The sequence below is a fragment of the Phocoena phocoena genome, chromosome 3 (genome assembly GCF_963924675.1).
Source record: "Phocoena phocoena chromosome 3, mPhoPho1.1, whole genome shotgun sequence".
In the NCBI taxonomy this organism is placed as follows: domain Eukaryota; kingdom Metazoa; phylum Chordata; class Mammalia; order Artiodactyla; family Phocoenidae; genus Phocoena; species Phocoena phocoena.
In genome coordinates this window covers 162,806,051-162,831,656 of record NC_089221.1, presented here as the reverse complement: position 1 = coordinate 162,831,656, position 25,606 = coordinate 162,806,051, and the positions used below count along the sequence as shown (strand labels likewise).

Sequence of the window (25,606 nt, the reverse complement as noted above, 5' to 3'; positions counted from 1 at the left end):
CAGGAATTTTACTGGAAATCAGTCTCTTAGTCCTTAAGTTTTGTCTTCCTGAGGGCATGTGTGTGAGATTCTCCACTTTATATCCTCTGTTTCTATTTTAGATTGAAATTCTTTCACAAGATCAAAAACAATGTAACAGGGCTTCCCTGGTGGCGCAGTGGTTAAGAATCCACCTGCAAATGCAGGGGACACGGGTTTGAGCCCTGGTCCGGAAAGATCCCCCATGCCGCGGAGCAACTAAGCCCGTGTGCCACAGCTACTGATCCTGCGCTCTAGAGCCCACAAGCCACTGCTACTGAGCCCGTGCGCCACAACTACTGAGCCTGTGCTCTAGAACCTGTGCTCCACAACAAGAGAAGCCACCACAATAAGAAGCCCGTGCACCGCAACGAAGAGTAGCCACTGCTCGCCGCAACTAGAGAAAGCTGGCGCACAGCAATGAAGACCCAACGCAGCCAAAAATAAATAAAAAGAAAAAAAGCAGAAAAGGAGAATTTTCTCTCATATAAGGTAACTTATCCACTGCCTAGGCTATCAGCAGATTTCTCAGTAGAAACCTTGCAGGCCAGGATAAAAACGGGATGATACATTCAAAGCACTGAAAGAAAAACACTGCCACCAAGAATATTTTGCCCAGAAAAGTTGTCCTTCAAAAATGAAAGCTAAATAAAGACTTCCCCAAACAAAGAAAAGCTGAAGGAGTTCAGAGCACTAGACCTTTCTAACCAAAAGTTCTGAAATGAGTTCTTCAAGCTGAAACAAAAGGATGTTAACTAGTAATATAAAAACATATGAAAATGTAAAATACACCAATAAAGGTAAGTATATAGTCTTATTCAGAATACTCTAAAACTGTAATGTGATGGTGTGTCAACCACTTAACCCTAATACGAAGGTTAAAGAAAAAAAGTACTAAGAAATAGCTAGCTACTGCTACAATAAGTTATTAATGGATACACAATATAAAGAGATGTAAATTGTGACACCAAAAACATAAAATGGAGGAGAGTAAAGGGTAGATTTTTCGTTTGTAATCAAAGTTAAGTTGTTATCAGCTTAAAATAGACTGTTACGTAAGATGTTTCAAGGAAGCCACAGGGTAAACATAAAACAAAACCTATAGTAGATACACACAAGATAAAGAGAAGGGAATCAAAGCACACTACTACAGAAAATCATCAATTCACAAAGGAAAACAGCAATAGAGGGGAAAAAACTACAAATAGCCAGAAAACAATTATTAAGACAGCATTAGTCTATGGTCTGCCATGGCTTGCATTTCCTGAATTGCAATTCCAATGGCTATTCCCAAATAAACTTGCTTTTGCTTGTTTAAAAAAAAAATGACATTAGTAAGGCCATATTGATGGCATCACCTATCAATAATTACTTTAAATACAAATGGATTAAATTCTCCAATCAAAAGACATAGAGTGGTAGTATGAATTTAAAAAAAAAGATTCAAACTATATGCTTCCTACAAGAGACTCACTTTAGCTTTAAGAACACATATAGGCCCAAAGTGAAGGGATGAGACAAGATATTCCATGCAAATGGAGACCAAAAGTGAGTAGGGGTAGCTACACTTAGACAAAATAGCCTTTAAGTCAAATAATGTAACAAGAGACAAAGAAGGCCATTATATAATGATAAAGGGGTCAATTTATCAAGAGGATATAACACCTGTAAATATATATGCACCCAACATTGGAACACCTAAATATTAAATATTAAGTAAATATTTAATAAATATTAAAATAAATACTAACAGATCTGAAGGAAAAAATAGACAACAATTCAGTAACAGTAGGGGACTTCAACACCCCCACTTTCACAATGGACAGATCAGCCAGACAGAAAATCAATAAGGAAACACTGGACTTTGTGATATTGTGTTTTATAATAAGAAATGTAAAGTTGGCCTTTGTCTTATTTCTGGCACAGAGCTCCTAAAATCCTTGGAATTTTCTAAGTTGTAAGAGCCATAAAGGTGTGTTAATATTCATAAAAAAAAAACCCATTCAACCACACCTGAGTCTGTTAATGAGGTGACTTCTCGACCACACCTAAGGATGAGGGATGGTTGCCAAGGGAACCAACCATGTTATTGGAGGGTTGGAACTTTCAGTCCCATCCTCCTTAACCTCAAGGGAAGGGAGAGGAGCTGGAAGTTGAATTGATCACCAACAGCCAATGATTTAATGAATCATTCCTATGTAATGAAGCCTCCATCAAAACCCAAAAGGATGGGTTTGGAGAGCTTCCAGGTTGGTGAACATTTGGAAGTGCTGAGAGAGTGGCAAACTGGGAGAGAGCACAGAAGCTCCAAGCCCTTTCCCCATAACTTACCTATGCATCTCTTCCATCTGGCTCTTCTTTAGTTATATCCTTTTATAATAAGCTGGTAATCTACTAATTTAAATGTTTCTCTGAGTTCTGTGAGCCACCCTAGAAAATTAACTGAACCTGAGGAGGGGAATCATAGGAACCTCTGATCTATAGCTGATCAATCAGAAGCACAGGTAACAAACTAGACTTTTGATTGGCATTTGAAGTGGGAGGTGGGCAGCCTTATAAGACCAAGCCCTTATCCTGTGGGATCTGATGCTATCTCCAGGTAGACAGTGTCAGAACTGAGTTGAATTGTAGTACACAGAGCTGGTGTCAGAGAAACACTTGGTGTTGGGGAAAAAACCTGCACATCAAAATTGGTTGCATAATCATGACTTGAATTATATTTTAAGCCAAACAGACTTAAAAGACATATACAGTACTTTCCATGCAAGAGCAGCAGAATACACATTCTTCTCAAACCCTCATGAAACATTCTCCAGGATAGATCATACGTTACACCACAAAACAAATCTTAGCAAATTTTAAAAGAGTGAAATCACACCAAGTATCATTTCTGACCACAATGATGTGAAAGTAGAAATCAATAGCAAGAGGAAAACTGGAAATTCACAAATATGGGCAACTCGACAACACACTCCTGAATAACCAATAGGTCAAAGAAGAAATAAAAAAGGAAAAATTTTTAAATCTTGAAACAAACAAAAATGGAAACACAACATACCAAAACTTATAGGATGTTGCAAAAGCAGTGCTAAGAAAGAAGTTTACATTGTGTTGTGTTGGTCCCAGCCTACTGATAGTGATGCTATCAGCTAGGTACACCTGAGGCACTCACCCTGGCCCATATTACCCTTAGTGAGCCACACACACATTTCTCCAGCCAATGTTGTGGCTGGAGCAGCCCTTGGTTCTTATTATGATTGCAGGAAAAAACCATCAGGGAATTTGAGGAACAAGATTTATTACTCACAGGTCCTGGAGCACACACAGCATACCCCAGGGCTACACAGTGAGTTCAGAGGTAGAAAGAAAGAAAGAGAGAGAGAGAGAGAAAAGACCTAGGACTCTGTCTTTATTAGGATCCAAGATTGGTGTGTCTAGAGTTTTGTAGGTTCATGTTATTGGTTATTATAAAGCTTAAGAGGGACATTCCTTCTAAAAAAAAAATGGTTCTGAAGAAGCTGGGGGCAGGAAGGAATAAAGACGCAGACATAGAGAATGGACTTGAGGACACGAGGAGGGGGAAGGGTAAACTGGGACGAAGTGAGAGCGTGGCATGGACATATACACACTACCAAATGTAAAATAGCTAGCTAGTGGGAAGCAGCCGCATAGCACAGGGAGATCAGTTCGGTGCTCTGTGTCCACCTAGAGGGGTGGGATAGGGAGGGTGGGAGGGAGACACAAGGGGGAGGAGATATGGGGATATATGTATATGTATAGCTGATTCACTTTGTTATACAGCAGAAACTAACACACCATTGTAGAGCAATTACACTCCAATAAAGATGTTAAAAAAAAAAAAAAAGAGGGGCTTTCCTGGCTGTCCAGTGGTTAAGACTCTGCACTTCCACAGCAAGGGGCACAGATTGGATCCCCGGTCGGGTGAACTAAAATCCCGCATGCCGCACAGTGCAGCCAATAAATAAATAAAGCTTAAGAGCAGGAATTAGGGCATAGGAAGGGAGAAGCAGGATCACTCAAATGGTCAGTTATCCAGGTTACCCAGGGTTTTCTGAAAGAGGGACCTTCATGGGAAGGGGGTGGCCTAATTCCTTATCTGATTATTTTGCTAGTAGTTGTGTCATACAGCTGCCAAGATGTTTATTCAAGATGGATGTCTTTTGAAATGGATGCCTTGACAATCAAAAGCTTAATGTCAGGCACTAATATAGCTATAAGTGCCTACATTTTTTAAAAATCTCAAATAAATGACCTAACTTTTCACCTCAAGGAATTAGAAAAAGAAGAACAAACTAAGTGCAAAGTCAGCAGAAGGAAGGAAATAACAGAGATCAGAGGAGAAATAAATGAAATAGAGATTAGAAAAACAACAGAAAAAAAAATAGGACTTCCCTGGTGGCGCAGTGGTTAAGAATCTGCCTGCCAGTGCAGGGCACATGGGTTTGAGCCCTGGTCGGGGAAGATCCCACATGACGTGGAGCAACTAAGCCCGTGCGCCACAACTACTGAACCTGTGCTCTAGAGCCCGTGAGCCACAACTACTGAGCCTGTGAGCCACAACTACTGAGCCTGCGTGCCACAACTACTGAATCCTGTGCACCTAGAGCCCGTGTTCCGCAACAAGAGAAGCCACCGCAATGAGAAGTCTGTGCACCGCAACGAAGAGTCGCCCCCGCTCACTGCAACTAGAGAAAGCCCGTGAGCAGCAACGAAGATCCAATGCAGCCAAAAATTAATTAATTAATTAAAAAAAAATAACTAGCATCTTAAAAAAAAAATGAGCTGAAGACCTGAATAGATATTTTTGCAAAGTCATATAAATGGCCAACAGGTACATGAAAAGGTGTTCAACATTACTAATTATCAGCGAAATGCAAATCAAAACCATAATGAGTTATAACCTCACCCCTAGAATGGCTATTACCAAAAAGACAAGAGAGGGGCTTCCCTGGTGGCGCAGTGGTTGAGCGTCCGCCTGCCGATGCAGGGGACACGGGTTCGTGCCCTGGTCCGGGAAGATCCCACATGCCGTGGAGCGGCTGGGCCCGTGAGCCATGGCCGCTGAGCCTGCACGTCCGGAGCCTGTGCTCCGCAACGGGAGAGGCCACAACAGTGAGAGGCCCGCGTACCGAAAAAAAAAAAAAAAAAAAAAAAGACAAGAGATATCAAAGGCTGGTGAGGATGTGGAGAAAATTGTGCACTATGGGTGGGAATGTAAACTGGTGCAGCCACTATGGAAAACAGCATGGAATTTCCTCAAATAATTAAAAATAGAGCTACCATATGATCCAGCAATCATACTTCTGGGTATACATCCAAAGGAAAAGAAATCACTATCTCTAAGGAAATGAAATCAGTATCTCATAGAGATATCTGCACTCCCATGTGCATTGCAGCATTATTCACAATAGGCAAGACATGGAAACAACCAAAGTGTTCATTGACCAATATACGGATAAAGAAAATGTGAGATATATACATATTATAAATATATCTGTATATATTTATAAAACATATACATTACAAATACATATATCAGTAAAATGTGATATATACACACACATTACTCAGCCATAAAAAAAAGAAGGAAATCCTGCCATTTGAGAAAACATGGATGGACCTTGAGGGTATTATGGTAAGTGAAAGAGTCAGACAGAGACAGACAAATACCGCATGATCACATGATTTATATGTGGAACCTAAAAACATGGAACTCATAGAGAGTAGAATGGTGGTTGCCAGGACTGAGGGGTGGGGGAAATGGAGAGACGTTGGCCAAAGGGTACAAACTTCCAGATACAAGATGAATATGTTCTGGGGATGTAACATACAGCATGGTGGCTATAGTTAACAGTACTGTACTGTATACTTGAAAGTTGCTAAGACAGTAGATCTTAAATGTTCTCACCACATACACACACACATAGGTAACTATGTGAGGTGATGGAGGTGTTAACTAACTTATTGTGGTAATCCTTTTGCAATATATATGTGTATCAAATCATGTTGTACACCTTAAACTTACACAATGTTGTATGTCTATTATGTCTCAATAAAGCTGGAACACTTGAAAGAAAGGAAGAAAAAAAGAAATGTATGTCACCATGTTGCCATTTTAAAAACCTGTACATGGGCGTGTACGCAACTTTATTCATAATTGGCAAAACTTGGAAGCAACCAAGATGTCCTTGAGTAGGGAATGGATAAACTGCGGTACCTCTGGATAATGGAATATTATTCAGTGCTAAGAAGAAATGAGCTATCAAGCCATGAAAAGACATTGAGGAACCTTAAATGCAGCACTAAGTGAAGAAGCCAGCCTGAAAAGGCTACATATTGCATGATTCCAACTATATGATATTCTGGAAAAGAAAACACTATGGAGACAGTTGTGACAAAAACTCATACAGCAAAACAATGACTCATTTTTTGAAATAAGACTGCTTTGGAATTCAACATGTCACCAGGAAGGGGCAAATTAAATGGGACATCCTGTTTCCTTCCTAAACATGTAACTATTTGGAATCCAACTGTGATTTCACAACTTTATGCTTTAAAACCATTCTCCCTGAGCAAGGGAGCTTTAACTTATGATGATAAGTTAACATTGGAATGTGCTTCGGGAGTGTTCAAAAATGAAAACATCTTGGACACCGATAGCAGCATATAAATTTATAGATGCAAAGACCTGATTGACAAATAGTTGGTCTACAAAACAAACCTGTTTTGGAGAGCTAGATACGAATCCCTACAAGTCAAAAAGCTTGTTGTTGCTAGTTAGTAAAATCCATGCTGAAAGGCTTTAGGTGGGAGGCTATTTACCTTGATGTCTTCACATTGGAATGACACCAATAATCAGAGTAGGGAGTTCCCTGGCAGTCCAGTGGTTAGGACTCCATGCCTGAGTTCAGTTCCTGGTCCGGGAACAAAGATCCCTCAAGCCGCAGGATGCGGCCAATAAATAAATAAATTTTTTTTAAAAAAAGAGAATCAGAGTAATTGTGGGCCCGCTAAGAGCAGGGAATCAAGTCAACGTGATGTCATCTTTGTGTTAGTTTTATCACCACATAAAAGAGAAAGATGTTCTAAAGGTTGCAGTCCATTCAAAGAAGTATTTTTGGAAAAGAAAACAAAGTAAAAATATCCTACTGTGTAAAATGGGACAGAATGAAATGTCACGTTATTTTTATTAAATATAGAATATTATCTAAGTCCTATTGCATTTATGTTCTCCTTTTGCAGTCTTACATGTATATACCTCAAGAATCTTAAGAATATGCAACAATATAACCTACAAATTTAAGGTCCAGTAAAGAGTTTAAAAAGTAGTTCAAATATTGCTGTATCAGAGGACAGAAACATTATAAACACATCATACACATTTTTCTCAAACATATTGTTGGATGTGTTTTCTATTAGTAGTACTACTAGGTACTGAAATACTAATTGCCACTGTTAATTAGTCCTACTGTGGTTTTGTTGAAACAATAGCATTTATGTAACAGGAAAGTAAATAATAAACAATAAGTAAACACCAATTTTTCATATTCTTACGTTAAAGTAGTAACTTTGTGGGTGTGTAATTATTATCTATTACATGACGCCTCCTGTCAGATGTGGCTGTGTCCTGTCTAGACTCTCGAAGCCCACCAGGCCCGAGCCCTACCCAGGCCCGGAGGTAGGGATACCTCACCCCACCTCACCCAACCCGCACGCGCACAAGGCCCGCCCTCATAATAAATCCCACCCCCTGAACACTAGTGCTTATTTATCCCCACCTCCGCAGTGTCCAGGCTCCGCCCCTCGTGGCCCAGACAGTGCAGTCTCCGAGGAGGACTGGCCTCTTCCGATGTAGGTTGTCATGGTGGCGCCCAACCCGCCTTGCCTCGTCTTTTCCGGTCTCAGTCCGGCGTGGCAAAGCAGGCAGGCTGCCTTAGCCCTTTCAAGCCCTCTGTGTCATGGCGGCGCCCTGACTCTCCTTCCGGCCACAGACTATCATGGCGGTGCCCTGAGTAGCCACTTCCGGACCCAGACCCCTACATTGCCCTGGCTTTTCTCACTCCAGGCTGCCATGGCGGCGCCCAGGGTTTACCGGAAGTACAACATCGGAAGTGAGCCGTAGCCTCTGCCCTGAAGCGAGAGCGGCGCTGGGAAAGATGGCGGCGGCGGCGGCGGCGGCCGCGGGCAATGCGGTTCCTTGCGGGGCTCGGCCTTGCGGGGCCCAGCCCGCCGGGCAGCCCAAGCCCAGGCCGCTGCCGCGCACACTCCTTGCCGCCGGGACGGCGCTTATAGAGAGCGGCGACGAGCTGGTAGCGGCCGTGTGGCCGTACCGGCGGCTGGCGCTGCTGCGGCGCCTCACGGTGCTGCCGTTCGTGGGGCTGCTCTACCCAGCCTGGCTGGGTGCCGCGGCTGCCGGCTGCTGGGGCTGGGGCAGCAGCTGGACGCAGATCCCCGAGGCCGCGCTGCTTGTGCTCGCCACCATCTGCCTCGCGCACGCGCTCACCGTCCTCTCGGGGCATTGGTCCGTGCACGCGCACTGCGCGCTCACCTGCACCCCGGTAAGTGTGCGCACCCGAGACCGACCTTCGGCATGGTCCGGCCTCACCGCGGATCCCAGCTACTGAGTTTATGTCCGTCCCCATCCCAGCCGGGGCCTCCGCATCTGCTGGAGCCGGGTCCCTAGAGGCGCTCTCCACCCTTTTGCGCTTGCTAAATTCTGGCCCCGCTTCTGACTTGGCTGTGTAACCCTGGCGTAGGTTACTTCCCTTCTTTGGAATTCCTCTCTGGTGTGGTCATTTAGATTCGATAAGGTAATACTTGTAAAAAGCTTAGCGCAGGGACCGGCATATGTCACCATTTACTAGCTCCCATACTAGCGAGTACTCGGTTGTTTCTCCTGGAAACGGTCCTGCTTTCTTTGTTGTCTGTCTCCTACCTTGTTGTTCGTAGTGTGAGGTTAGACCTGTGGGATGGGTTTCCCTGTCTGTGGAGCTTGCTTTGAGAACTGAGCATCAGTCCTGATGGCCAGTGCTCAGAGCCACCCATGTCCACCCCATGACGACCAAAATGAGCTTGAAATGCAGTTAATTGCAGCGTTTAAGAGGAGCAGTGGGTGTTTGTGAGCAAGTGACTTAGCTGCTTGGAGTCTCTTTATGTCTGTCTGCAAGGGTGATGGTAAAGAGGTAATGATGAGGTGATGGTAATGATGCCCTCAGAATACAACAGCGAGGTAGTGCATGTGACCCTTAGTCGTGAGATCTGGATGAATGAGAGCTGCCCTGGGTTAGCAGTTGATATCAGTGGCTATGCCACTGCCCTCTGGGCCGGCCTCGGATGACACCAGCAGGTTATGGAGCCATGGGCACTGAGGTCAGCCTCCCCTCTGATCCCACACAGGTTTGTTAAAAGAAGAGAAAAAAGGAACAGCACCCAGGGCTGCAGAAAGAGAAAGAGAAACCACACCACCACCCTCCCTCACCCCTCTTTGACTCTAAGTGTGGACTGAATTCTCTTTCTCTTTTGAGAAAGTGAAATCTCTCTTATCCCAGGGGAGAGACTCAAACTTCTCAAAATTCTGGGGTTGGTGGCTTCAAGTCAGTACAATGAAGGACCCCAGTGAGGGACAAAAGAATGGAGGGAAGTTGGGGGGTAACACCCCCAAACTTCCAGCTGCCTATTGGCCTGCAGCTAAAAAGTGTGACTATTAACTTTCTCTCCAGGGATGGAGAAGAAAGAAGAACTAAGCAGCTGTGGGGTTAGGACAGGCAGATCTGGGTTTGCATCAGAGATCTCAGACAGGGGTGCTTCTTCTCTCTGGGTTTCAGTTTCCCCTTGTGTAAAGTGAGAACTGTAACACCTACCTCAGGGTGCCATTGTAAGAAGAAACAGATGAACTTTGCAAAGCACCGCATGTAGTGCTGGCCGCATGTAGTGCTTTGTACTTTTCTGCAGCGTTTCCTGAGTTCATAGTTTTGTCTTTTGTTGTTATTTTTGCCTGCTTTGGGGCCTGTGAACTTCTGGAGAGGCAGGGCCTTGTTGCTCAGGGTCACTGCCATGTCCCCCAACCCCCCCCCCAAAAAAAAAAAACAAAAAGCATGGCAACACAGGTTCTGGTGGAGCAGAGGTGGGATGGATGCAGCTCACAGGATTCAGGGAGTGCCAATGCAGTTCCATTCAGTGCCTCCATGTTTTAGGTGCTGGAGAAAGAACAAAACAGACAAAACACATTGTTTTCATGGTGTTAGTGGGGGAGATAGAACTCAGCAGTCGATGTTAAAGAGAGAAAACCAGATAAGGATTTTGTGAGGGATCTTTAGATGGAGCATCCAGGGGCAGCGTCCTGAGAAGGTGACATTTGAGCGCAGGCCTGAAGCCAGCTGTGTGACCACGCATTCCAGGCAGAGAAAACAGCACGTGCCCTTAGCTGAGGCAAGGATGAGCCTCATCATCCCTTGTCACTCGAGGACACAGCGAGAATAGTACTGGGGACCGGGGGCAGAGGGGGAGCAGCAGGCCAGGTGGGCTGTAACAGGCCTTGGCTCACATGGACCGAGAGTGTACCTCATGCCGGGCAGCATTCTTCCTGTTTGAGTTCACCTTCGTCAGCAGAGCTCTGTGCACTGAGCGCTGTTCATGACCCTGGCTTTATAATATGGGCGGGACCAGAGGCCCAGTGAAGTGCTGTCCCTTGTCCCAGTGACAGACTGGGGAGTGGCCAGTCAGCACCCAGAGCCCAGTGGCATGTTCCAGAGCATGTCCACAGAGCTGCGGCCCCCGTGATCTCCCCAGTGGAAGCCGCGGAGCTGGGGCTTGAGAAGGGCTCAGCGGCAGCACTTTGCCTCTCACAGGAGTTCGACCCCAGCAAAGCAACCTTCGTGAAGGTGGTGCCGACTCCCAACAACGGCTCCACTGAGCTCGTAGCCCTGCACCGTGATGAGGTAGGGACCACCTGCTCCAGCATGGGCTTGGATGGGATCCCCAGGCCCTGACATTCCCAGATCAGGGGCCTTTGCCACAGACACACCTCCCACAGGGCGAAGATGGCCAGGAGGTGCTGTCCTTCGAATTCCAGAAGATCAAGTATTCCTACGATGCTCTGGAGAAGAAGCGTTTCCTCCCTGTGGCCTTTCCTGTGGGAAACCTGTTCTCATTCTACCAGAGCAACAGAGGGTTCCAGGAGGACTCGGAGATCCGTGCAGCCGAGAAGAAGTTTGGGAGCAACAGGTGAGTCCCAGCGTCCCCAAGCATCGCCCCTGCTGAGACAGGACTGGGCCTCTGCCTGTGGTTACCAGCCCGGGTCTCTATCCCAGCTAGTGGCTCCTTCCCCAGTTGTATATGCCCTGTGGTTTGGAGGAATCCACCTTTTCAACAAAACGTCCCAGGTGGACGTGGCGGGCACCCTCTGAAAAACATGTTCTAGTCTAGTCTCCCTCAAACTTGCCTGCTGATAGGAACCCCCTGGAGGGCCCACAGCTTGGAGCCTGGCCCAGGGCTGTTCATCCTTGTCTTGTGTTTGTAACTTGTGTTCTCTTCTTTATTTTAAATTTTTTCTATAAATGTAAATTCTCGTCATTCTTCTTATACATATCCCAGTACTTTATGAGTGGTGATAAAAAAAGACGGTGGTGAGCAGGATAGCTCTTGTTTGTACCAGGTGGAATGCAGATGCTCTGTGAGCACTTTCTCTTTTAACCTTCACCAAAACCACCAGTGTTGACGGGAGCTGGGAGGGGTCAGAGCTGGGCTTCAGAGCCCCCATCCTGGCCATGGTGATAATTGTCCTTGACTCAAAAACGCTCAGAATCTCTAGGAAATTATTTCTTGACCTAGTTGCTTTTCAAAAAGTTGCAAATACGTTACTGCAACCAGCGATCTAGTAGGAAGGTTTATAGGAAACATTTACTGATCCTCCCCTACCCAAGCCAGGTCTGCCATGGTGGCAGCCTGGGATGTCCACTTTCACACCGTCCTCGCTTACGCAGAGGTACCCTACACAGTCCAGGGTGGGGCTCAGTTTTTATTGCAATGCAGCCACTGTGCAGTTTCTTTTTCTCAAATCCCATGTCCTGGATATCACTCCAGTTCTGCAGGGCAAAACAAGGACAGCCATAGTGGACCTGGCTGGTCCCATGGCCAGACAGGGCCACCACGCAGAGTGCTGTAGAGCACACTTTTCGGCCCTGCTTCTCAAATTCCAGGGCTTCTATTTAGGGAGTCTTTACAACATCCCAGCTCAGGCTCCCCCTCTCCATAGTGGGGTGGGGCTCAGGCACTGTATTTCAGGCCCCAGGGGACTCCACAGCACCTAGCTGCCGGGCCTCCTCTGTGCAGCTTCAGGGCTCCCGTCCCACGGTCAGCCATTCCTCTCCCCTTGCCTTGTCACCCACCCAGATGATAGGTTCTCGTCTTGCACCAGCCCCGCTCGGGGGCGGCTGCCCGAAGGGCCCAGTGCTGATTCAGAAGCTTCATCTGGGCTCTGCAGAGCAGAGGGCTGGGGGCAGTCAGCGTACCTGCTGCAGTGCCACACGGTCGAGGAGAGCCATAGTTGAGCATCCCAATGTCTGGAAGCTCACCAGGGCCCCTAGTTGCCCAGGGAGGCCGTCCGTGCTCGGAAGTGGAGGTGTTCGGGGGTGGGGCCCCTGGGGCTTCCCACCAGGAACAGGGTGTGGCATCTGGTCTCTTTCAGGGCCGAGATGGTGGTGCCTGACTTCTCAGAGCTGTTCAAGGAGAGAGCCACCGCGCCCTTCTTTGTGTTCCAGGTAAAGCAGCAGCTCTGGTCCTTCTCCCCACCCTGTTCCTTCGGGCTTTCACAGTCCATCTCCAAACGTGAAAACCTCTCCCTGTCCTCGTGGTCAGAGCCTGTGGGCACAACGACCCTCGTGTGCCATCCAGTCCTCCGGAGGCATTCTCCCTGCGTTCCCAGGAACAGACAGGCCCGTGTCCCGTAGGTGTTCTGCGTGGGACTCTGGTGTCTGGACGAGTACTGGTACTACAGTGTCTTCACACTCTCCATGCTGGTGGCCTTCGAGGCCTCCCTGGTGCAGCAGCAGATGCGGAACATGTCAGAGATCCGGAAGATGGGCAACAAGCCCCACATGATCCAGGTATGGCCAGTAGCGTGACGGATGGGTAGGAGGGTCCCTGTGGTCTTGGCGTGGGCGAGGCATGGGCACATCCCCAGAGCTGACGGAACCCCACCCCCTCCCAGGTCTACCGGAGCCGAAAGTGGAGGCCCGTTGCCAGCAGTGAGATTGTTCCTGGGGACATCGTCTCAATCGGTGAGGCCCAGTTCTGCTCCTTCCCGGTGGGAGCCCAGGCCTCAGGCTCTGTCCAACCCTCCTGCCCCTGCCCTGCAGGCCGCTCCCCACAGGAGAACCTGGTGCCATGCGACGTGCTGCTGTTGCGGGGCCGCTGCATCGTGGACGAGGCCATGCTCACTGGGGAGTCGGTGCCCCAGATGAAGGTGCTGGGTCAGGAGTGGAGGGAGGGGGGTCCTCAGGCGCGTCACTGTCCCATCCATTGAGGAGGACACAGGCCAGGGAAGGGCTGGTGGCTGGGCCAGGAGACTGGAGGAGGCATAGCATCTGGATGGAGACCCTGGGTTTCCTGGCAGGTCAGTGCCCTGGACTAAGGGGAGCCAGGTGCTGATGAGGAGAGGGAAGGAGATGAGAGGCCAGGAGCATCGGTGGGGTGTCAGGCACCCTGGGATCTCAGGCTTAGGTGGGATGAGAGAAACCGGGAAGCTGTGAGTCCGGGGTGAGGCCGGGTACAGGGGTACAGGGAGTATATGCTGCACACAAAGGTGGAAAGACAGGGTGGAGCCCCCACCTGTGAGGTGCTCCGGCTCGGGTGCGGAGCCCTGTGAGGGTCAGGCAGGTTCCTCCCAGCCCCAGGGTCCGGCTCTCCGGCCTGGGGATGGAGAAGGAGCCCAAGGTGGGACTAGCCATTGACTTTACTGTTGTTCCCAGGAACCCATCGAAGACCTCAGCCCCAACCGAGTACTGGACCTCCAGGCCGACTCGCGGCTCCACGTCATCTTCGGGGGCACCAAGGTGGTGCAGCACATCCCTCCCCAGAAAGCCACCACAGGCCTGAAGCGTAGGTGCCTCAGGGGTGTCTGGGGGTGTCCTAGCCCTGCCACCCCCAAACCCTCAAAGTCTGCTTGGCTCTGAGAGAGTCGAGATGAGCAGACATGAATGACGCTGGTCCTTTTTCTCCCCAGCGGTGGACAGTGGGTGTGTGGCCTATGTCCTGAGGACCGGATTCAACACATCCCAGGTGTGGCACCTTGCCCAGTTCTGAGGAGGGTGGTCCCTGGGGCGTATGGTGGACAGCTGAGATGGCAACTCTTTCAGACCCCAGAACATCCACCCCATAGGCTCACTCTGATACCAGGTACTGGGCTGGGGGCCAGAGTGCTGAGACAAGCCCCAGACTAGGCCTGCTTTCCCCGGCTGAGGTTCTGCCTCACAGACAGTAGACTGATTTTCGTCCCGCACGCTTGGGAATCACAGTCTGGGCCATAAACTTTTCACTAAAGTGGCGTGAGGATCCCTTGGTAGAGACGATGGTCAGATCTCCTTCCAGAAAATTCATCCCTCCGCCCCAGTCTCAGCCACTTCCTTCCCTGACCCCGAGTCTTCAGTCACTGGTCTCCGTAACTCTGTAGCTGTTGGCTGAGTTGCAGCCACCCACATAGCTGTGCAGTTCCTGGAACAGCTGTGTTGTCAGCTGTGGCGCTCAGTCAGCCCAGGCAGGCACTCCCCAGCAGCAGAGAGAACCTGGCCCTGGTGCTTTTAGGCAGGAAAGGCCGCCACCCTCCCAGGGAAGATCTCTGTCCCTCCGTCCCTCTAGGGCAAGCTGCTGCGCACGATCCTCTTTGGGGTCAAGAGGGTGACGGCGAACAACCTGGAGACCTTCATCTTCATCCTCTTCCTCCTGGTCTTTGCCATTGCGGCAGCCGCCTACGTATGGATCGAAGGTAAGCACCGTGACCGCTCCCCTCCGCCCCCACCCCCATCTGCTGGACCCCGCGCCTGTGGCCCCCAGGCTGGCAGGCCCTGTCTTCGCAGGTACCAAGGACCCCAGCCGGAACCGCTACAAGCTATTTCTGGAATGCACACTGATCCTCACTTCTGTCGTGCCCCCCGAGCTGCCCATTGAGCTGTCTCTGGCCGTCAACACTTCCCTCATTGCTCTGGCCAAGCTCTGTGAGTCTCTGGGGCAGGGACAAGGTGCCGAGTGGGCTGGGGCCCGGCAGCACCCCTGACACTGGCTCCCATCACCCAGACATGTACTGCACGGAGCCCTTCCGGATCCCCTTCGCCGGCAAGGTGGAGGTGTGCTGCTTTGACAAGACAGGGACCTTGACCAGCGACAGCCTGGTGGTGCGCGGTGTGGCCGGGCTCCGGTGAGCGTGGGGAGTCTGGATCGCGAGGCGCCGAGCCGGGGGCGTTCTGGGAGCTCAAGGGACAGACAGCTGCCCAGCCCAAGTCTTCGAAGTGAGGGCCTGTCACAGGCCCTACCACAGAGGTCCATTCTAGGGGGCCCCCCAAGCATTCTTCAGTGTGAGTGACAGTGGCAGGGGGCTCAGCTTGGGCTCCAGGCAGCCATGTAACCTCTGGGGGCATTCATGAGACGCGTGCAGGTGTCGCAGGGACCAAGACAACACCCTGCGGCCCCCCACTGTGACCAGCAATTCCCAAGGGGTCCCTCTACCCAGTCACCTCCACCTTGGTAACCAGCTATTCTTCCTCCTTGCAGAGATGGGAAGGAGGTGACCCCTGTGTCCAACATCCCCATAGAAACACACCGGGCTCTGGCCTCATGCCATTCCCTCATGCAGCTGGATGACGGCACCCTTGTGGGTGACCCGCTTGAGAAAGCCATGCTGACGGCCGTAGACTGGACACTGACCAAAGGTGAGGGGCTGGAGCCTCGGCCATACCACAACTCTTACGTCCCCCGGCAGGCGGGGTGTGCCTCTCAGGCACCTGTGTGTTCAACTCAGGCAGGTGCGTGGGCACGGGCTCACCTCTGACCTGGGGCAGGGTCCTCCATACCCAGATCTCCCAGCTCGGACCCCTCCCAGAGCCAGGAGTTCCTGTAGGCCCCGGGTCTGGAGGTGGGGGGAGGAAGGGGATGGAGGGAGGAAGGGCACGGAGGGGGCAGGTGGGGGCTTGGCTGCCTCTTTGGAGCGAAGGCCCTCAGGACTCGTACTTATTTGTTTCCAGATGAGAAAGTATTCCCCCGAAGTATTAAAACTCAGGGGCTGAAAATTCACCAGCGCTTTCATTTTGCCAGTGCCCTAAAGCGAATGTCCGTGCTCGCCTCCTACGAGAAGCTTGGCTCCACCGATCTCTGCTACATCGCGGCTGTGAAGGGGGCCCCTGAAACCCTGCACTCCATGGTGAGCCAGCCCCGGCCCAGGGTGGGGAGGGGGGTGCGGGGCGGTTGGTGACATCCCCCTGCGTTCCCTGCAGTTCGCCCAGTGCCCACCTGACTACCACCACATCCACACGGAGATTTCCCGGGAAGGAGCCCGTGTCCTGGCGCTGGGGTATAAGGAGCTGGGGCACCTCACTCACCAGCAGGTAAGGGCCCAAGACCCCCCACCTACCAGCCCCTTGTCCACATCACCTTCTGTCCCCTGTGGCCCATTTCCCCTGTGAAATGGGCACAATTTCATCTTCCTCCTCCCTGGTCTCTACCTTTGGAGGCCCCAGGTGGCACTCAGTCCTCACTTTCTTCTCCTCCCCTGCATGCCCCATTCCCCATGGACCCCATCCCACCCCAGAACCCAGGGCTGCTCCCTAGAGAGCACACCCAGGTCTCACCTCCTATCCTCACATCCACGGGTTCTCTCACACCCCCTTGGGGAACACCCTGGGGCACCTTGGGTTCCCTATCTCCAGCCCAGCTCCACCCCTGCCTTGCCCAACCACCTGGTCACTGCATGATCTTGGGGTATCCCCAGCCCTCGGTCACCCCCCATTGGCTGTAGGCTCTCCTCCCACCTCCAGTACCAATGCTGCTCCTTTACCAGTTTCCACCTTGGCCCTCATCCAAGTGGCTTTCATCTGCTTGCACCCAGTGGCCATGAGATCCTTCCAGAATGCACACCAGGTCACATCTCTGTTCAGAGCCTCGTTCAAGGCCCGTTCCTGAGCCTAGTCACAGACCTTTCAGAGCCACCTGGCTCTGTGCCACCCCACGACCCTCTCTGCCCCATTCCCCTGGCTTCATCTCTCTTGTGGTAGTCAGTGCTCTGATTTCTGTGACTTTCTTTATTACATGTCTTCTCCAGTAGAAGGCAAGCTCCATGAGGGGAGAGATCTTTTAGTTTCTGATACGAGATAGAGCGTGAGCGCTTGCTCAGTGGTTATCAAAGGAGAGTCCCAACTTTCCTGTCCTAGAAGATGAAATACAGGGACTTTGTATCACGCTGTTGTCCATGGTAGCGGGTAGAGGCACCACTGGGGGGCCAGGGCCACCCAGCCACTGCTGAGCCCCTCTACCACCAGGGCGCCTCTCACCCTCCCCACACCTCTCACCTTCTGACCCTCCAGTGTCCCTCCTGCAAGGATGGGGCCTTCTCTGACCTCTCCCCACCCAGCGTGTTGTCAGAGCTTAGGAAATGGGGGAGGGGGAGAGACAAGTCATGAGAGCACTGCCATGTCCATCCACAGGCCCGGGAGCTCAAGCGGGAGGCCCTGGAGTGCAACCTGAAGTTCGTCGGCTTCATTGTGGTCTCCTGCCCACTCAAGGCTGACTCCAAGGCCGTGATCCGCGAGATCCAGAACGCCTCCCATCGGGTACAGCCACTGGACCCCTCCCCACCAGGCCCCATGGGTGGGCAGTCTTGGCTACTCCTTACAGAGAGGGGGATATGACAGTAGAGGATAGTTCCATCCTCAGTGGGGCATTCAGCGGTGGGTATCTGGGTCTTGGAAGCAAAGGTTCCGTGGCTTTTGGTTGAGCTCCACCATGGCTTGGACGCTCACGCTATCCCTCATGCCTGAGGATGCTCTGGGACTCAATCTGTGCCCATCCTTCTCACATCACTTTCTCAGGCCCCCAGCATCACTGGGAGATGAGGGCTATTCCCCCCACTCCGCCCCATCTTAGGAAAAAGCTGAGGCTGGGTTGGAGGATGTGGAGACAACACCCAGACAGGCTGTGTGTGTCCCAGTGGCTTTTCTCTGTCAGTCTTGGTGGTTTGTGTATTCTAGTTCAGGACTCAGTTTAGGGTGTGGGAGGGGAGCCTGGCAGTGTCAGAGGGTAGTGACATGATTAGTCCTCACCTGGCCTCAGCAGTCAAGGCCCATCTTGCCATCACCAGGCTCTAAGCCAGAAGGCTAGAGCTTGTGTCATACCACCCCCAATCTCCTGCCTGGAGCATCTACCAAGCCAAGAGGGTCCACACCAAGGGCTGGCTCTTAGTTTGTGTTGCAAATAAAGGCTATGGGTGTTCTCAGAAAGACACACATACACATATCATTCGCAGAAGACTCCACCAGGTGAGGCAGGTTGAGGCTCTTGGAAGCCCAGTCCGCACTAGGGAGCCAAGCGCTTCCTCTATGGCTGTCCTCAGAAGGGACTTGGCCCCCAGGTCTCCAGGCTGGAGTTCTGATGCCCTGAGCCCTGCTCCACTGAGCCTCCGCCCTCTCCCCAGGTGGTCATGATCACAGGTGACAACCCGCTCACTGCCTGCCACGTGGCTCAGGAGCTGCACTTCATTGAAAAGGCTCACACGCTGATCCTGCAGCCTCCCACGGAGAAAGGTGAGGCCCCATGTGGTCGTGGGCTAGGGGGACCTTGAGTCCAAGAACAGCTCCCGCCCGGTGGCTCACCCCTGTGCCAGGCCTGAGTGAGCACGCCCAGCGTCATCCAGGACCCGTGACACAGGCCTGCGGATCACAGCCCTGCCCCGTGAGCACACTTGGGCCATCTGGCCGGGGAGCTCCACACCCGACCTGTGCGGCAGCATGCAGGCGGTCACCGGCTCTGGGGCCAGCAACACCTTACAATCTTAAGGCGGTTGGTTGTTGTCACACCAGCCCACGTTTCATAGCCTCCCACCCACCTTGGGCCTGGCTGGCTGCCTGTGTGTGGCGAGTGCTCGCCTCGAGCACTGGGACTGCTGGTGTTTGTGTTTGGTGTGGCCAGAACCTGGGGCCGAGGGCTTGGTTTGCATTCATCAGACTCTTTGCCCCACATGGGAGGGCTTGCCATTCCCACACCACATAGGAGGAAGCCAACCAGGTCAGCTGTTGGGGCCCCTGCTCTGTAGACAAGGAGACAGAGAAGTGAATCCATCCACCTGGATCATTGGGAAACACTGTGACTAAGGATTTGAACTCAGATGTCCTGATTCCAGAACTCATGGTCTCTGGTCTCTCCTGAGTAACCAAATTGGTTGCAAGTGGTGCCTGTGAATCAGAAAAATCAAGGGACGAATCCAGCCCCAGCACCTCTGGCTCACGGGGTGGAGTCTGTCAGATGCCGTAGGACGGCACCTGGTGCAGGGCCTGGCTTGGGAGCAACAGGCACCAGTGATGTCACTGGGCTGCAGGCCAGAGGAGGGTGCTGGTATGGCCCGGCCAAGAGGGCTTCCAGCACCTCCCAGCCCTTCTCTCCGTCTGTGCTGTTGAGCCCAGGTCTCTGTCCCAGTCCCAGGCACTGGGCTCTTCCAGAGCCTGGGGATCGTAGGCAGGTGGCCCAGAGGTGGCTGCCAAGACTGTTGATGAGCAAGTGAAGCTGCTCTAACAGAACAGCCGCAACAGGAGCCAGGTGGAGATTATTTTCCTTTCAAGCTCTGACAGCTCAGGGCCAGCCGTCCAGTGCTGAGAAGGCTGGTGGGCTGCCCTCAGCTGTCCTCGGTGCTCAGCACCCACACCTAGACCAACCAGCTAGAAAGGGGAAGTGGATAGAAAGCAGTGTCTGGCCTGAGGAAGTGATTCGGGGTGCCCTGGCCCTAGGAGAGCAGAGTTTCAGGCAGGCCCCCAGGGTTGGGGGGAGGTGGGGTGCGTCTGAGGTCAGGCTGCCTGGGTTTGAATCTGGCCCATCACATGGTCTCAGGCCAGTAGCTTAGGCCCTGGGTTTTCAGATCCTTTGTATCGGAGGTTTCTGTGCATGGTCTCTGTGGGGTGCCTAGTGTCTGGGGTACAGGTTGGTATGGACCTGGGGTGGGGGCCAAGGAGGTGCTCCAGAGAGGAGAGACTAGGACTGCATACGTGGGGTCCAAGTGAGAGGGTCCACCTGAGCAGCTGAGCCCCATCCCTGACCCTGGCACTGGCCCTGCAGGTCGACCGTGTGAGTGGCATTCCATCGACGGCAGTGTCATGCTGCCCCTGGCCCAGGGCTCCCCGAAGGCACTGGCCCTGGACCACGCGCTGTGCCTCACGGGCGATGGCCTGGCCCACCTGCAGGCCGAGGACCCCCAGCTGCTGCTTCGCCTCATCCCACACGTACAAGTGTTCGCCAGAGTGGCCCCCAAACAGAAGGTGGGTGCGGGGTGGCGGAGGGTAGGCGGGGCCCTGGGGAGGGCGCGCAGCCCTCACTCAGTCCGTCTCTCCCCAAACAGGAGTTTGTCATCACCAGCCTGAAGGAGCTGGGCTACGTGACCCTCATGTGTGGGGATGGCACCAACGACGTGGGTGCCCTGAAGCACGCTGATGTGGGTGAGCCCCTGGGGTTGGGGGCTGTTCTGCCAACACCAGCTTACCATCAGGGACGCGCCACTGAGCAAGTTCTGTGAGGAAGCAGTAGTGAAGGGACGGGGCAGGGACTGGTGGGATTGGGGATCTGAAGGGCTCCAAGGCCAGGAAGAGATACAAGTGTCTGAGGAAAAGTGTGGCGGAGACCACCAGGAACCTCTGGTGAGGGTCCAGGGCAGCTCCATGGGGCAGACATGACTTGGTTTTCTCAGGCCCCCAGGCACTGTATGGGCTCCAAGGGCCAAGGCCAGAGGCCAGGGAGAGTTTATAGCCTCGGATCTGTGTCAACAGAACATAGATGTCAAGTTGATGTTTAAAGACCAATTTAACCTAGTTTCAGTGCTTTTCAAATATTCATTTGGTTTATCAACTACGATGTTTATGACACATCATTTATCTCATTATGATTCTTGGCAATAAACTTCTTTGGAAATCAGTTAGTTTTGACCTACATAGCGTTATATACTTTATTTGGGTATTTTTTTGTTGTCCTTAAGTAGTTTGTAGAAAGTAAGATAGATGCTCTCTGAGGCGCTCCTTGGGGTGAGTGATCAGGTAAAATGTGGGGAGGTTTGGCCCCGGGATTAGCTGTGTTGAACAGACACTCCGTGCTCTGTGCCGGGGTGGCAGGCTCCCTCTGGCTTCTGACACACACTCCCACCAGGTGTGGCCCTCCTGGCCAATGCCCCTGAGCGGATCATCGAGCGGCGGCGACGGCCCCGGGACAGCCCCGTCCTGAGCAACAGTGGAGTTAGGGCCACCTCCAGGGCAGCCAAGCAGAGGTCGGGGCTCCCACCCTCTGAGGAGCAGCTGGCCTCCCAGCGGGTAAGTCTCAGAAGGGGGGCACCAGCACCCCCTTGTTGTCAGGTCTCACCCCTTGCTACCTGCCTCATAGGACCGCCTGAGTCAGGTGCTTCGGGACCTCGAGGACGAGAGCATGCCCATCGTGAAGCTGGGGGATGCCAGCATCGCTGCGCCCTTCACCTCCAAACTCTCTTCCATCCAGTGCAGTGAGTCCTGCTGCCGTGATCCTCCCCTACCCCATCCCTAGGCCCATCCTGCCTGGCACCCACGCCCACGCCTGCCTTCCCCCGCAGTTTGCCACGTGATCAAGCAGGGCCGCTGCACGCTGGTGACCACACTGCAGATGTTCAAGATCTTGGCGCTCAATGCCCTCATCCTGGCCTACAGCCAGAGTGTCCTATACTTGGAGGGTGTCAAGTTCAGTGACTTCCAGGCCACACTGCAGGGGCTGCTCCTGGCTGGCTGTTTCCTCTTCATCTCCCGCTCCAAGGTGGGCCAGGACGCTGAGCAAAGCAGGGGCTCCCGCCCCAGCCCAAGGGTGCCCTCTGCTTCTCTGAGCCATGGTTCTTGCCCCAGAGGTGCCGGGAGGCTTCTCGGATTGATGGCTGGCGAAGCTTGGGCCAGCCAGGGCAGGCTATTAAAGGTGCCACCACATGTCTGTTTTATCCTCACAGCAGCCCTTGGGATGGGAACTCTCATCCCCAGGTTACAGATGGGGATCAGGGGGCAGGGCGGGTGCCCACTGAGGCTCTTCAGAGTGCCGCCGCTCAGGCCCAGCACTGTCCACAGGCTGGGGTCTCAGGTGGGCCACACCATTGAGACAGATGGGAAAACGATTATCAAGAGCACTCAGTATGCAGTGCTGAGAAAAACACCAAGTAGGTCACACAGGCTGTGGGGAATGGCCTCAGGGTCGGTCAGGGAGGTCTGTGTAATGCTGACATTGAGGCCAACGCATAAAGAACAAGAGAACCAGCGAGGAACTAGGCACAAAGGCCGCAGGTGGTCATGGGCTGATGCAAGGAGGCCCTGGTGGCCAGAGAAGGTGGGAGGTGGTCTGGGTTGATCATACATGCCCCATGAGCAACAGGGAGGGCTTTAAGTTTATTCTAGAGTGGGTGGATCTTAAGACCGCTATGGCTGGGCATTGAGCAAGGCGGGGGTGGCATCTGGACTGAGGGGATGGGGGGTGGACAGGGCTCTGGGGACTAGTGCTGACCTGTAAACCCCAGAATTTGGTGACCGCTTTCTGCACAAGGCCTGCCAGGAAGCAGGGTAGGTGGGTGACCCCAGGGTGAGCCTGGGCCCTGACCCCCACTCTGCCCCTGCAGCCCCTCAAGACCCTCTCCCGAGAACGGCCCCTGCCCAACATCTTCAACTTATACACCATCCTCACTGTCATGCTCCAGTTCTGCGTGCACTTCATGAGTCTCGTCTACCTGTACAGCGAGGCCCAGGCCCGGAGCCCTGAGAAGTGAGTGCACTCCCAGCCTGGGGGTGGACAGGGTGCTCCCAGAGGAGGCAGCATCCCGGCGGTTGGGGGGTGGCAGGAGAAACATGCAGATGTTGGCCTGGGGTGACCAGGGCCAGGCCAGCAGAGTCCACCAGGCAGAGTCCTGGTTCCGCGGGGAGCAGCAGGAATCATGAAGGGGCCCTGACCCCCATGTGTCCCTGAAGGCAGGAGCAATTTGTGGACCTGTACAAAGAATTTGAGCCAAGCCTAGTCAACAGCACAGTGTACATCATGGCCATGGCCATGCAGATGGCCACCTTCGCCATTAACTACAAGGTGAGGCCCAGCCCCTGCCCGCACACACCCTGCCCACCCTCTGGGCTGCCACGACACACAGCTGCCCATCTGCCTATCCCCACAGGGCCCACCCTTCATGGAGAGTCTGCCTGAGAACCGGCCTCTGGTGTGGAGCCTAGCCGTGTCACTCCTGGCCATCGTGGGCCTGCTCCTTGGTTCCTCACCTGAGTTCAACAGCCAGTTTGGACTCGTGGACATCCCTGTGGAGGTGAGGGGCCCTGTAGACGCGGTCCCAGGACTTGGCCTGGACCTGTCTGCAGGCACCTGACTCACCAGCACTCCCTGTCCCACAGTTCAAGCTGGTCATCGCCCAGGTCCTACTCCTGGACTTCTGCTTGGCACTCCTGGTCGACCGCGTCCTGCAGTTCTTCCTGGGGACCCCAAAGTTGAAAGTGCCTTCCTGAGATGGCAGTGCTGGCACCTACTGCCCACTCTACTGCCGCTGGGCAGGAGCCCCGCGAGGGCCCCAGGAGGGAACACTGCCCCCACGGTGAGGCTGACCTGGCCTTGCCCACCAAGACTGAGCTGGGACACCCCCACCCCACCCCCTACGGCTGTCTGAGGCCTGGCTGGCGGAACCAGCTCTGGGCCAGCGTCTTTGGTAAATAAAGCAGCATCAGTGATTTGAAGAAGCCTTGCCTCTGTCTCTGCACCACAGAAGGGGTCGCTGGGGGCTGGGTGGTCCCCAAGGAAGGTCCTGGCACCCTCCTCATGGACTGTGTGAGGTTCTAACCCCCCTCTGCAACACATTGAGCACTTGGACAGGCCAAGCTCGGAACCCAGAGAGCTCTGCATATTTCCTAGTTTTGCAAGCGCCCCCATGTTTCTGTGGTCTCGCAGCTTCACATTTTGACACCTCAGGCACTGAAGGGAGTTTTGAGATCGATGCCATTTTTCCCTTTTCAATAATATGCAAAATACCAGCATGCCTTCCTCTCATAGTGTCAGATATGAGGAAGTTCAATTCAAATCATTACAAATACTGACTCGGGTCACACTCGGGATTCAGCACCACACAGGTCATAGCCAGGGTCTGACCTGCAGCCTGGCTCTCATACTGTTACTGTCCTTCCTTTCAAAAGGTGCTGGCTCACTACAGCTCAGGAACTGTGCAATAGACAGCATGAAAGCTAAGAGCCACAGTCAGAGATTTCTTGCCTTCTTGACAGCCAAAAACTAGAAAAAACTATTTCCTGCCAGAAATTACAGAGTGTGGGGTGTGAGTGCATTTTTATAACTTTGGCAAGCTGCATGTGATGACCTCAGGCCAGGGAACCCAGGCCCAGGCTTCTGGACGACTTCCCCCTCCCCACTGATGTTCAGTGAGGAACTCTCTACCCTTTCCTGCCCTTGCCCCTTGGTCATCCTCAGCAGCCCACCCCTGACTGGCTTCCCATCAGGAGGAGTGTGGCCCACAGCCCAAGGAAGGCCCTGGGAGCCAAAGTGGGAAAGGGGCTGGGACCAGCTGTGAGCATCAGGTGAGCCCCGAACACTGGCCAAGGTTTCTGGAGGGGCGCGGGTGCCAGGCCCCATCCAGCAGAGGGGCTGCTGGGGTCACATGGAATCCTTGAGACAATTTGAGGCAACAAGAAGGGGAGCACTCTGGACTTGTGATTTGCTGGGGATGATTCTTGCCGGGGCTCAGGGCGAGGGTCTCTGTGTCCTCCATGACTGAGAGAAGTGCTAAGGGCGCTCCGGCTCTGCTGTAACTGGGTCTTCAAGAACCTGATCCAGCACTGAGCATTACTGGGTGTCCCCCAGTTGTATCTCCAGCCCCAGCGTTGTTAGGGGACTTCAGTTTCAACTGGAATCAGGCAGGACATCACACCTCCAACCAGGGGGCTCCCATTGCCCCAGCCAGGTTGGGATGAGTTCAGAGGTCCAAGAGACCCCTGGGCAGGGGCGTCATTGGGTCGTAGAACGTGAAAGGTTTGGGACAGGCTCCTCAGGCCAGGCAGACTCTGTGGACTCACTGCAAGGGGAGTGTGCTGGGGTTTGGGGACCCCGCAAAGATATGGGGAGGGGAACCCTGGCCGGGATGGAGTCATTTCGGCAGGTCACTCAGGAGGTCCTGGCTCAGCCGCATATCCAGCTGCTCAGGGAGGGGGCGTGGTCCGCGCTCCCCTGCCTAGAGGGTGCGGCCGACCAGCAGAGGCGTGGCTGGGGGCGGGGCCTCCGCGGGGCGGGGCGACGAGGAACCCGGGCAGCGGCGGCCGCAGCAGGAAATCGGGGCTGG

The 25,606-nt window shown here is 52.8% G+C and overlaps 1 protein-coding gene across 1 annotated transcript; it reads left to right on the top strand.

The window, feature by feature from the left end:
- Positions 1-8,182: 8,182 nt before the first annotated feature.
- On the top strand, positions 8,183-24,002 carry ATP13A1 (ATPase 13A1). Its single transcript, XM_065873360.1, has 26 exons — positions 8,183-8,597; positions 10,887-10,976; positions 11,072-11,262; positions 12,725-12,797; positions 12,987-13,142; positions 13,247-13,316; positions 13,395-13,501; positions 14,007-14,136; positions 14,261-14,316; positions 14,893-15,019; positions 15,111-15,248; positions 15,328-15,448; positions 15,802-15,959; positions 16,272-16,447; positions 16,521-16,631; positions 17,727-17,852; positions 18,713-18,821; positions 20,344-20,543; positions 20,624-20,720; positions 21,421-21,581; positions 21,652-21,766; positions 21,854-22,050; positions 22,892-23,034; positions 23,238-23,349; positions 23,435-23,578; positions 23,664-24,002. The coding sequence occupies exons 1-26, from the start codon at positions 8,196-8,198 to the stop codon at positions 23,772-23,774; spliced, it is 3,621 nt and encodes a 1,206-aa protein (XP_065729432.1). The 5' UTR covers positions 8,183-8,195; the 3' UTR covers positions 23,775-24,002.
- Positions 24,003-25,606: the final 1,604 nt, after the last annotated feature.